At 42.3% G+C, this 12,464-nt stretch overlaps 1 protein-coding gene across 1 annotated transcript in view; it reads left to right on the top strand.

Annotated features, from left to right (window-relative positions):
• Window positions 1-4,576: 4,576 nt before the first annotated feature.
• The window catches only part of LOC118397866 (protein enabled homolog), a 151,167-nt gene continuing 143,279 nt past the window's right edge, over window positions 4,577-12,464 (top strand). Inside the window, exon 1 of the mRNA XM_052470952.1 lies at window positions 4,577-4,961. Within this exon, the coding sequence (XP_052326912.1) occupies window positions 4,957-4,961 (5 nt within the window). The 5' untranslated portion in view covers window positions 4,577-4,956. The remainder of the gene's footprint in view (window positions 4,962-12,464) is intronic.

Raw genomic sequence — 12,464 nt, 5'->3', positions numbered from 1 at the left:
ATAAAAGATGCCATATCTGGCTGGTGTGTCGATGGATATTGAGGCTTCATGGATTAAGATGAATATGATAGGAATAGTTGATTCAAGTTGATTATCCCTCACTGTGAATGGAAAGGAGGAAAGCCTTTCTTTATTATTGATGTTTGATGAAGTTCTCCTGGCCCATGTAAAGCTGGGATATGAGTTATACGCTGGGAGCTTATGTACAAAAGCCACTTCAATGTCATGAATGTAAAAAGTCTGGCCACGTGTCAAGACTTTGTAATCGGAATATCATTGTTGAAGACTCTGAGGATGCACGGTATTGCAGTTGTGATGGGAATAATGGTCCAGAGTTCCCTGAGTGCCCTGTTAGGGTGAAGGAGGTCAAAGTAGGATGGATCAGGGCTGTTGAAGTTTTCCTATGCAGAGGCAGTGAAAACTGTCGAAGCAGAGAGTAGAGATAATGAAACTATGGCAGTTGATGATACCCAACAGTCCGTGAATGTCAGTCAGTTGAGAGATCCCAAAATACTAATCGTGAAGAAGGTTGATTTTGTTTATTGCACAGCTGATTAATTGTACAGGACAAGCAAACAAAAAAATAGAAGAAACTTGCTAAAAGGTTATTGGATCTAAAGGATTTCAAGGCTGAAACATTGCAGAGAATACTGTCTGAAGATGCTTCCCCCTCTCAGGCCCCAGACCTTATGTTGTGCTCTGAGTATATTTTACTAAGTGAAGGAATACATTGACTTTTATTTCGTTTTTTGAAACTAATGTGTATTAATCCTTTTTTGTATTAGTTTTTACCTCACTCAGTAGGTCGGGGCAATACACATTTTTTGATGTAGTCTGCAAATAAAACTTTGAAAAAGAAGAAGGAGCAGCAGCTGTGCTGGAATGCGGACAATATGGGTGCTGGTTCTGATGATATGGAGCAGGAGGATGAGGGTCAAGGACTGGAATGGTCTGTAGTGGAAAGACTTAGGAAGAAGAGAGAGCATGATACTGAAGGCAGGGAGTGACTTGTAAAGAAAGCATAAAGAGGGCCAGGGTAAGAAGCATGAGTAATAATGTGTCAGAGTGGAAAGTGGTGATAGGGTTTGATGAAACCTTAGTGTCTCATTTACACCCTATCCGACTAACCAATACTGTAGAGAACGAGAAAGGTGAAGTCAAATTAGGCTGTTTCATTGGATATGGTAGATTATTAATATTTTGTGGTAACCAGGCTCAGCAAGGGAAGATTTCAAAACCTAATGAGCAGAAGATTAAAAGCCATATCTCTGGTGCTTATGCTAGGTTGAGGCTAGTCATCACTGGGGTCCTAATATACAGTGCATTTGGAAAGTATTCAGACCCCTTGACTTTCTAAAAATGTTGTTAAGTTACAGTTAAGTTATTCTAAAATTGAATAAATGTTTTTTTTGTGCACATTTATTAAAAATTAAAAACTAAAATATCACATTTAAATTAGTATTCAGACCCTTTACTCAGTACTCTGTTAAATCACCTTTGGCAGCAATTACAACCTCGAGTCTTCTTGGGTATGACGCTACAACCTTGGCACACCTGTATTTGGGGAGTTTCTCCCATTCTTCCCTGCAGATCCTCTCAAGCTCTGTCATGTTGCATGGAGAGTGTCACTGCACAGCTATTTTCAGGTCTCTCAAGAGATGTTCGATCGGGTTCAAGTCCGGACTCTGGCTGGGCCACTCAAGAACATTCAGAGACGTGTCCCGAAGCCACTCCTGCGTTGTCTTGGCTCTGTGCTTAGGTTCGTTGTGCTGTTGTACGGTGAACCTTTGCCCCAGTCTGAGGTCCTGAGCACTCTGGAGCAGGTTTTCATCAAGGATCTCTCTGCACTTTGCTCAGTTCATCTTTCCCTCGATCCTGACTAGTCTCCCATCTCCCTAGTGCCAGGTTTCCTCCAGAAGTGGGGCTATGCATTCAGGTCAAAGAGTTCAAACTTGGTTTCATCAGACCAGAGAAACTTGTTCCTCATGGTCTGAGTCATTTAGATGCATTTTTACAAAATCCAAGCGTGCTGTCATGTGCCTTTTACTGAAGAGTGGCTTCCGTCTGGCCACTCTACCTTAAAGGCCTGATTGGTGGAGTGCTGCAGAGATGGTTGTCCTTCTGGAAGGTTCTCCCATCTCCACAGATTAACTCTGGAGCTCTGTCAGAGTGACCATCAGGTTATTGGTCACCACCCCACGAAGGCCCTTCTCCCCGATTTCTCAGTTCCACCGGGCGGCCAGCTCAACAAAGAGTCTTGGTGGTTCTAAACTTCTTCCATTTAAGAATGATGGAGGCCACTGTGTTCTTGGGGACCTTCAATGCTGCAGACATTTTTGGTACCTTTCCCCAGATCTGTGCCTCAACACAATCCTGTCTCTGAGCTCTACAGACAATTCCTTTGACCTCATACACTGTCAACTATGGGACCTTATATAGATTGGTGTGAGCCTTTCCAAATCGTGTCCAATCAATAGAATTGACCACAGGTGGACTCCAATAAAGTTGTAGAAACATTTCAAGGATGAGCAATGGAAACAGGATGCCTGTGATGAAAATTTTGAGTCTCAGCAAAGTGTCTCAATACTTAGGTATTTCTGTTTTTAATTTTTAATATGGGTTTATGTGTGTAGATTGATGAGGATTTATTTTCTTTCATCCATTTTAGAATAGGGCTGTATAACATAACAAAATGTGGAAAAAGTCAAGGGGTCTGAATACTTTTCAAATGCACCGTATACTTCCATAGAAGATATTCAGGAAAATGTGAAGGAAGGTAAAGTGATTGAGGCCAAAAGATTGATCAGTAGGAAAGAAGGTCAAAGAAGTGAAAGCTGACGTTTGAGAAGGTTTTGCCTGGAAAAGTACAGATAGGATTCCTTAGTTTCAATGTCAGAGAATTTGTCCCATCCCCATTGCGGTGTTTTAAATGCCAAAGAATGGGATATGTAGCTGTTCAGTGTAAAGGAAATAAAATATGTGCTAAGTGTGGAAGGGAACATGATTACAGTGAATGTGGGAGCAATGTGAAGGTTAAGTGTTGTAATTGTGGAGGGGAACATAGTGCAGCATTTGGTGGATGCCAGGTGCAGAGAGAGGCTAGAGAGGCTCAGAGGTATACACTGCCATTCAAAAGTTTGGGGTCACTTAGAAATGTCCTTGTCTTGTTTTTTAAATACATTTTTGTTAATTAAAATAACATCAAATTGATCAGAAATACAGTGTAGGCATTGTTAATGTTGTAAATGACTATTCTAGCTGGAAACGGCTGATTTGTAATGTTATATCTACATAGGCGTACAGAAGCCTATTATCAGCAACCATCACTCCTGTGTTCCAATGGCATGTTGTGTTAGCTAATCCAAGTTGATCATTTTAAAAGGCAAATTGATCATTAGAAAACCCTTTTGCAATTATGTTAACACAGCTGAAAACTGTTGTTCTGATTAAAGAAGCAATAAATGTGGCCTTCTATAGACTAGTTGAGTATCTGGAGCATCAGCATTTGTGGGTTCGATTACAGGCTCAAAATGGCCAGAAACAAAGACCTTTCTTCTGAAATTCGTCAGTCTATTCTTGTTCTGAGAAATGAAGGCTATTCCATGCAAGAAGTTGCCAAGAAACTGACAATCTCATACAACGCTGTGATACCACCCACAGACATTTGATTGACACCCCCCCCATTATCACATTGGAGGAAGAAATACATAAATAAATGAAAACATATGTAAAATAATAGAATGAATTAAAGTTTGAATAATTAGACAATACTCAGATACATTATTAAATACGTACAGATATGTAGAGAATGTATGAATTTTGGTCAGTGTTTTTGTATTTCCTTTCACATTTATTTAATTATGTGTGGATTTATGTATTTGTTCATTTATTTATCTATGTATGTGTGCGTGTATTTATTTATAATTTATGGCACGTTTAATCCTCCATAAATTTCATCGTGGGGGACAATAATAAGCGACATCCACATAGCGGCGCACTGAGGTTGCTTATTACACTCTCATAAAGGTCTCATTCAAAAATTCCGCAAGGGGGCACTTGCACCCCTTGAGGTATAAAATAACGTTTGCACTATCTCTGTTACGTTTTGAGCTCTCAATAATCCCAGGCGGTGTGGCCCATAAAAACGTATAGAGATCTCAATGTTGTATCTGTCCCATTTTAGCATATGTGAGCACAAGGGCAGCACCATTGTAGTAATCAACATTTTAAGTAGTCCATTTTCTTCTACTACTTTTATAAGTTGGTAAACAAACTGAAAGGGTGCATACTGCCACCTGGAGTGTGTTTTTTTTTTAACAGGTATATTGTCAAGGTTGGCGATTTACTGCCACCTGCAGTTATGGAATTCAGCTTTTGCTCATAAGTATAATGCATTGGCTAACCTGGATGGAATTATGTGATCCTTCATTAACACATAGGAAGTCTCAGCCAGTTGACTACTTCAAAATGGTGAAAGTCTCTCGATGGCCCTGCCCATGCTACAATGAGTTTTGGGGAACTAGAGTCCTCTACAAATCTCTATGGTGTCGCCCTGTATGTTCTGTACGTCTGTACGTACCTCACGTAGTTGAGAAAAGCTTTGCGTCAGTGTTGAAGCAGAGAGACCGGGATCCCAGCGGCACGCTGCCGCTACATGAAACGACTGGAGTCTCAGCAGTGAAAACCATTGTTTTCTCCTCTTTTCTTTCATTAGACTTTCATAAACGGCGACGAGATGCACTAGATCATGTAGGATAAATCATTAAAAACATTTTTTTTTTACTTTACTGGATGTAACTGTGAACCAAATTCGTCCTGCGGCGTTACATTGATATTCTTATTTTGTGACATATTCAAGTGCGAACTTTCTGAAAACTATTGCGAGATAAGTCATCAGTCAGATAACATTTTAAGCCCTCGACGAAGAGACTATTTTAGGCCTGTGACAGAATCATCATGAGGTGAGTAATTGATAAAAGTCTTGATTAAAAAAAAACATTAAAGGATGCAACATGATGCCAAAATCTAAGTAAATTCACACAGCTAACTTTTAGTGACGCTAAATGTCCAACGTTTCTATTCGGAAGCGATAAAATGCAGGTTATTCGTTTGGTTATTTGGTGGTTTGTCTTGCACAAATGGTTTTATATTCTGCATGTACAGCAAATTGCAGTGCAGCAATATCGATATGGATGTTGCCTCCTTGCATGTCAAATAGCAAGGCATGTAGTGCGCAATTGTCAGTGGTTGCTCATTACAGGTTTTACTGAAAAACAAATTATTTCATACAATGTCACACCTACACACGCCTCCAGAAATAAACATTTCCCCTAGGGTTGTGCATGCTACGGTCAATAGGGTTTAATTCATTGTCATTTAATTTAAAAAATGCATATCTTGGATTATCCACGACAATGATAGAATTAATGTGACAAATACATTTAATTATAACATCCGATTTTTCGTTGATGTTGACAACTCGACAGGGCTATGGGGCGGCAAGTAGCCTAGTGGTTAGAGCGTTGGGCCAGTAACCGAAAGGTTGCTACATCGAATCCCCGAGCTGACAAGGTAAAAAACAAACAAATCTGTCTTTCGGCCTGTCTTCTGCCCCTGAACCACTGTTCCTAGGCCGTCATAAGATTTTGTTCTTAACAGTCAAATATGCAGGTTCATTCCGCAAGGGTTGTGCACTCACTGGCTGCTATGTCTTGAAACAAACACATGTATTCTCATTGAACATATTTATACACAATTTAAAGCCTGTATTTGTTAAGTATGATTTATATAATTCATAATGATTTGTTAGTGCTCTAAGGTCATTCTCCCACCAATGTCACACTTGATGATGATGCACTCCACTGCACTCAGGTGTCCCATGTTGTCTCTGCAGGTTTAATCACAGGACAAAAAAAACAAACATCTCAGATAGTCTTATTTTGTCTGTCTGTATTCAAGCAGTGATAAGTTGTTGATAAAGATACGTGTATTATCATAAGTGTATAAGTGACAGTCTTGTGGCTGTTTGTAAAAAAAGGACTCTCATTGTTAGTGCTCTCATCACATTGTAGTGGAGGGAGTTGTCTGTGGGCTAGGTAGAGTTCAAATGTCAATACCTGGGTCACAGTCAGAGGGTGACCCCTACTCAGATCCATGACTCAACAAGTCCTAAATGGGGCCAGCTGCTGGCATCTCTCCAATAGAACCTCATTTAACAATGGCTTTGACTGCTCCAAGGAACTAAAACACTGCTGGAATTCTCAAATCATTTTTATCCACCTTGCTGATTGGTGATCCGTGATCGCATTACTTATTGGACATATTAAATGACAGTAAATGATGGGTGAAGTGGAAGTAGTGTTCTATGGAAATAGTAGATGACAGTAAATTGTGGAAGTAGTGTTCTATGGAAATAGTAGATGACAGTAAATGGTGGAAGTAGTGTTCTATGGAAATAGTAGATGACAGTAAATGGTGGAAGTAGTGTTCTATGGAAATAGTAGATGACAGTAAATTGTGGAAGTAGTGTTCTATGGAAATAGTAGATGACAGTAAATGGTGGAAGTAGTGTTCTATGGAAATAGTAGATGACAGTAAATGGTGGAAGTAGTGTTCTATGGAAATAGTAGATGACAGTAAATTGTGGAAGTAGTGTTCTATGGAAATAGTAGATGACAGTAAATTGTGGAAGTAGTGTTCTATGGAAATAGTAGATGACAGTAAATTGTGGAAGTAGTGTTCTATGGAAATAGTAGATGACAGTAAATGGTGGAAGTAGTGTTCTATGGAAATAGTAGATGACAGTAAATGGTGGAAGTAGTGTTCTATGGAAATAGTAGATGACAGTAAATGGTGGAAGTAGTGTTGTATGGAAATAGTAGATGACAGTAAATTGTGGAAGTAGTATTCTATGGAAATAGTAGATGACAGTAAATGGTGGAAGTAGTGTTCTATGGAAATAGTAAATGACAGAATACTACTTCCACTTCACCCACCATTTACTATGTTAACAACTTGCTTGTTTTCTATTTTCTCTTTTTGTTCATTAGTCAACAAACATGAGTGCCAAAAGGGGGGCTAGGCTATTAGATGTGCCTGGTCCAATAGGTGTAGGTTTGGGTTTACTGGCTGGCCAAGCTGCTGGCCTGACAGACTCATGGCCATTTGTTGGTGTGTCTCAGGACAGACCGCATGGAGGTTGTCTTTCTCCATGAACTAATCAGGCACTATAAGGCGAAAGACCTGTCAACATAAGACACCTTCACTATGACAAAGTGATGAATGCTGAACTGTACTGAACTGTTCCTTTTAAATCTCTAACCCATGATGTGCCAAAATAGAGCCACGAGTCTGTTATGCATCATATGAAGTGAAGCACACTTGATGTTGTATCAGTCCCACTAGATAATTGAGCATCAGGCGACTTTGCTGTGATGTGTTAAAGTAACAACCCCTGACTGCATTTTGCTTTTGAGGAGCCTTTTGCAGTCACACTGATGCTGAGAAATAGCAGCCACTGAAATGGCCCCAAGCTTTACTCATATAAGACAACCACTCTCGTGATTAAAAGACAAAGGCTGGTATTGAGATGTACTCTATTATTGTTATTAGCCTATGTATGTTATTCTTACACCATGGTTAATAACTTTTAGAGGTTGTTTTTTAGTAATTCTTGCTTATTTTATGTTTGATCACACCAACAACATTTGTATAAGTGCTGCTGGTATTTCAATTGAGTTTTTCCTGGTGACTGCCACAATTATATTCAGCCTCTGGTTTTTAATGGAATGGATTAACCCCGAAAATCATAAAACAAATCATTTGATCCAAGTTTTTCTTGAGCCTAATTGTGCTAGTGGCTCATCAGACAGCAGTCAAGAGGGGTGAACAGTGTGTGTCTTTCCACAGTCAGCTGTGAGTGAGAGGAAAGCCAGGCTTTAATGACAGATAGTCTCTACCATACAGCAGTAACGGGATCTCATTTCTCATTTGATTGTCATAAGACTGTGGCATGAGTCTTCAGAATAGGATGTAAGAAAGAAGTTATTGTGCTCCAATGGTTTCTTTTGACGTTTTCAGGCTCCATCACCCGCTCGACCCTCCACCATCTGCTCTCTGCTTTTTTTCATCCCCCTGTCCCTCCCTCTCTCTGGCTATGCATCCCTCTCTCTGGCTATGCATCCCTCTCTCTGGCTATCCATCCCTCTCTCTGGCTATCCATCCCTCTCTCTGGCTATCCATCCCTCTCTCTGGCTATCCATCCCTCTCTCTGGCTATCCATCCCTCTCTCTGGCTATCCATCCCTCTCTCTGGCTATCCATCCCTCTCTGGCTATCCATCCCTCTCTCTGGCTATCCATCCCTCTCTCTGGCTATCCATCCCTCTCTCTGGCTATCCATCCCTCTCTCTGGCTATCCATCCCTCTCTCTGGCTATCCATCCCTCTCTCTGGCTATCCATCCCTCTCTCTGGCTATCCATCCCTCTCTCTGGCTATCCATCCCTCTCTCTGGCTATCCATCCCTCTCTCTGGCTATCCATCCCTCTCTCTGGCTATCCATCCCTCTCTCTGGCTATCCATCCCTCTCTCTGGCTGTCCCTCCCTCTCTCTGGCTGTCCCTCCCTCTCTCTGGCTGTCCCTCCCTCTCTCTGGCTGTCCCTCCCTCTCTCTGGCTATCCATCCCTCTCTCTGGCTATCCATCCCTCTCTCTGGCTATCCATCCCTCTCTCTGGCTATCCATCCCTCTCTCTGGCTATCCATCCCTCTCTCTGGCTATCCATCCCTCTCTCTGGCTATCCATCCCTCTCTCTGGCTATCCATCCCTCTCTCTGGCTATCCATCCCTCTCTCTGGCTATCCATCCCTCTCTCTGGCTATCCCTCCCTCTCTCTGGCTGTCCATCCCTAATCTCTCTTTTCTCATAATTTCACCAGAAAACAGCAAACCAGCCGTTCTATAACACTTTTTTTTTTGCCTCTATCTGATGTTATTGCAGAGGAGTTCCATCTTTCAATGTGAAAAGAGTTATCTCTGAGCGATTGTTCGTCCAAGGAAAGTGGACCCAGGAGGGGAATCACCAGGATTAGGGCTGCTTCACAGGAGACCAGTGACTTTGTACTCAAATTATTTTATGTAATGTTTAATCCACTGACTACATTAAAACATTTGTCTGTTGTGCTCAAATGGGTATAAGTAAGATGCTCTGTCTTTGTTTGCGTGGACACAGTTTTATCTGGTGACGTATCTCGTGGTGGTGAGTTATATCAGACCGTAGCAGCAGAGCCAAAGGGCTGTCAGTGTGTCCTGATAACTCACTCAACCCCCACCCCACCTCACCCTTTGTGTTCTTCATGCCTCTGCTTTGCCACTTAATTGAGCCAACCCACAAGTAAAATAAGGGAACAGAACTGGCTCCATTGTTAAAGATATGGAGGATTTGTCTTGCCTTGTCTCTCTGACATGAATCACTCCTCTACACATGGTGGAGCTCTGTGAAGAGGGCCTTGTGACTTACTGCCGCAGTACAGGGAGCCTGGAGGATGCCAAACTGACAGGCTCAGTGAGGAATTTCTTGTTTTTGTCCAGTTGTATTGGACATTGTTTTTCTTCTTCTCTTTCTTGCTCTTCTGTACTGGAGTGGAAAGTTGTGTTGTATGCTGACAGGGCGACGCTCTCCTCCATTAGAATGACTGGCCTCTCAGTACCACAGCATCAATCGGCTGTACCTCAACGCCTGCATACCAAGCAACCAGTGTCAACTCCCCAGTGTCAAGTCACCCTTTTGTAATTATGCTTTTAACATTGTATTCAGTTTTCATGGAACAGGAAGCGGACAACTTTTGTTTTAAGCCTCCTATATTTGGTCAAATGACACAGGATTACTATAATGGCTTCCTTTATTATGAGGGCAGCATTATTTATAAATTGAACAATGCTGCTTTTGCTAACAGTCCTTTTTTAAATGCTGCTCTAAAGTCCTGGTGGAAAAAGGTTATGTTAAGCTCTGTTATAACTTCCTGTCGTCTCGCTCTTTAAAACAGGAATGTTATTTTAACCTCCTGAGGTATTATTCCAAGTTTTCCAACCTTTGCTTTGGTATGACCTTACAAATTATATCAGTTACCATTTATTACGGTCTATAAAACATTGACTGCATTTAAAAAAAAAAAAAAACATATTACATTGTGTTTACCTGAAACAGGATTCGGCCTACAGTTTTACCATTTGTCCCTATGGAGCGACGCCATGAGCCCTGCCCCCTGCTGTGGGGTTTGAGTGGTTGGGCCAGGTGGCAAGGGGATAAAACCCTGACATATGCCCAGCCCACTGTCTCTTTCTCTAACTCTCACTCTCTCCCTTCCTTTCTCACTCTCTGGCGATGGAATAGTTGCCTGCAAGGTAAACTTGGCATCTATAACAGGGGTCAAAGATTAGCACCTTTTGAGGGGTGTGGATGTGGAGAATTTTGATTGACAGGTCTTGTTTGTGTACGGTAGAGGTCTTCTCTGGTCCAACCTGAGGACAATCCGATCCGGACCCAATTTATTTATATTAAAAAGGGCAATGTTTACCACTAACACCTGTTAGCTGTCAAGTCCTAAGATGAAATATCAGAGTTTTATAAAGAAATGCTCAGTGCTTTCTCTGCCTTTGGCCCAATGTGGTTTTCACCCCCTCCTGTTGTCCTTGGGATCAGTTACCCTGGGGTCTTGGGTGTGTCTTGAATATACCGAACACCTTCCTAATATTGAGTTGTACGTCAGAACAGCCTCAATTGGTCGGGCCATGGAAAGCGTTCCACAGGGATGCATCCACAGGGATACTGGTCCATGTTGACACAATGCTTCCCATACTTGTGTCAAGTTGGCTGGATGTCCTTTGGGTGGTGGACCATTCTTGATACACCGGGGAAACTGTTGAGTGTGAACCCAGCAGCGTTGCAGTTCTTGACCTGGAACCTACTACCATACCCTGTTCAAAGGCACTTAAATATGTTGTCTTTCCCATTCACCCTCTGAATGGTACACATACACAATCCATATCTCAAATGTCTCAAGGTTAAAGAATGATTCTTTAACCTGTTTCCTCTCCTTCATCTACACTGATTTTGAAGTGAATTTAAGAAGTGACATCAGTAAGGGATCATAGTTTTCACCTGGTAAGTCTGTAATGGGAAGAGCAGATGTTCCTAATGTTTCGTACACTCAGTGCATTTTACCTAATAGTTTTTTGGACACGGTCATTCCCATTCTCTGGTCAGTGCGTGGTTACGACAGGGCAGTGCAGGGCGGCTGCATATGTCAGCTGCTCAGTCATGTGTGCGTGACGCACTCGTGGGATCCACAACAAGCATGATTTCCTGTGGCAGGTCGTAGATGTGCATCTCTCTGCATGCTCTCCTCAGTCCGTTCCCATCCGTCCACCATCTTAACTCTCACTGCGGATTATGAGCAACATGACTCATAAGTCTCCCATTGATATCAATTCATGTTTTATTGATCTGAATAAGAAATGTCTGGGAAGAGTGTGTTAGAGGGGGCCTACACGGCCTTCCCCACCCCATACATCAGTGAGTTGACACGCAGCAGTCTGTATGGCTCACTGACACAGACAGGCCTTCATTCCATAGTGTTTCCCGGCGCACCTTCCACACAGCAGCGCCACTCTGTAACAGATGTGCCAGGCCTGGACAATGGGATTACCTTGCTCTGATCTGTTTTCTAAAAGCAGGGTGGGTCTCTAGGGAGATTGACTGGTGATCACTGGAACGTGACCTGAAGCTGTAGTAAAAGCAGACCTACAGAGACTCCTACAGTGCTGGCTAAAGGGATTAATATTGCGCCCTTGCTGCCCCTGCACTGCTAACATGGTGACCCCTTAGCTAGCAGGTCACTGTCCACTACAGATGCTTAAAATGAACACCCGGACGGCTCACCAGATCCGTGACAGCGTCAAAGTATTGTTAGCCTCCTGTAGATCCTTTTGAAACCTGGTGTTTTGAGAAGCAGAACCCTGTTTCCACTGATGGAGACAGTAAAACAAGTTGGTCGTCCTTGCTGCAGAAGCTGTCTCTGGAAATCTTTCAATACGTCTGGAGCTGCCTGCCGAGCGCTGACTGGTGTGTGTTTTTTAAATCCAGCTCTTGCAAGCTATTCACCCTGTTACTGCTGCCGCATGCTACTGTAGCGTAGGCAGCCTGCCTGTGTTATTGAGTATGGCAGTCGCTCTCTCAATTATCATCATACAGTCTCTTGCTCTACAGCCTGGGTAGAAACCCCTTTCAGTTAGCTCTGGAGTACGTGACCTCTGTTTCCAGTGCCAACTATACCCCATAGGGCTAGAATCACGGCAGTGCCCATGCATCTGGAGATGTGCACTCTGCTAGGATTGTCTGTGTTATTGTGTGTCCATGTTAGCCATCACTTTACATACTCTGCATAATATTTGGTGGTGCTAAGTTCTGGGT

This window comes from Oncorhynchus keta, chromosome 19, assembly GCF_023373465.1.
Source record: "Oncorhynchus keta strain PuntledgeMale-10-30-2019 chromosome 19, Oket_V2, whole genome shotgun sequence".
Classification (NCBI taxonomy): Eukaryota; Metazoa; Chordata; class Actinopteri; order Salmoniformes; family Salmonidae; genus Oncorhynchus; species Oncorhynchus keta.
Note: the sequence above shows the minus strand (reverse complement) of the source record. Positions and strands in the feature narration are given on the sequence as shown.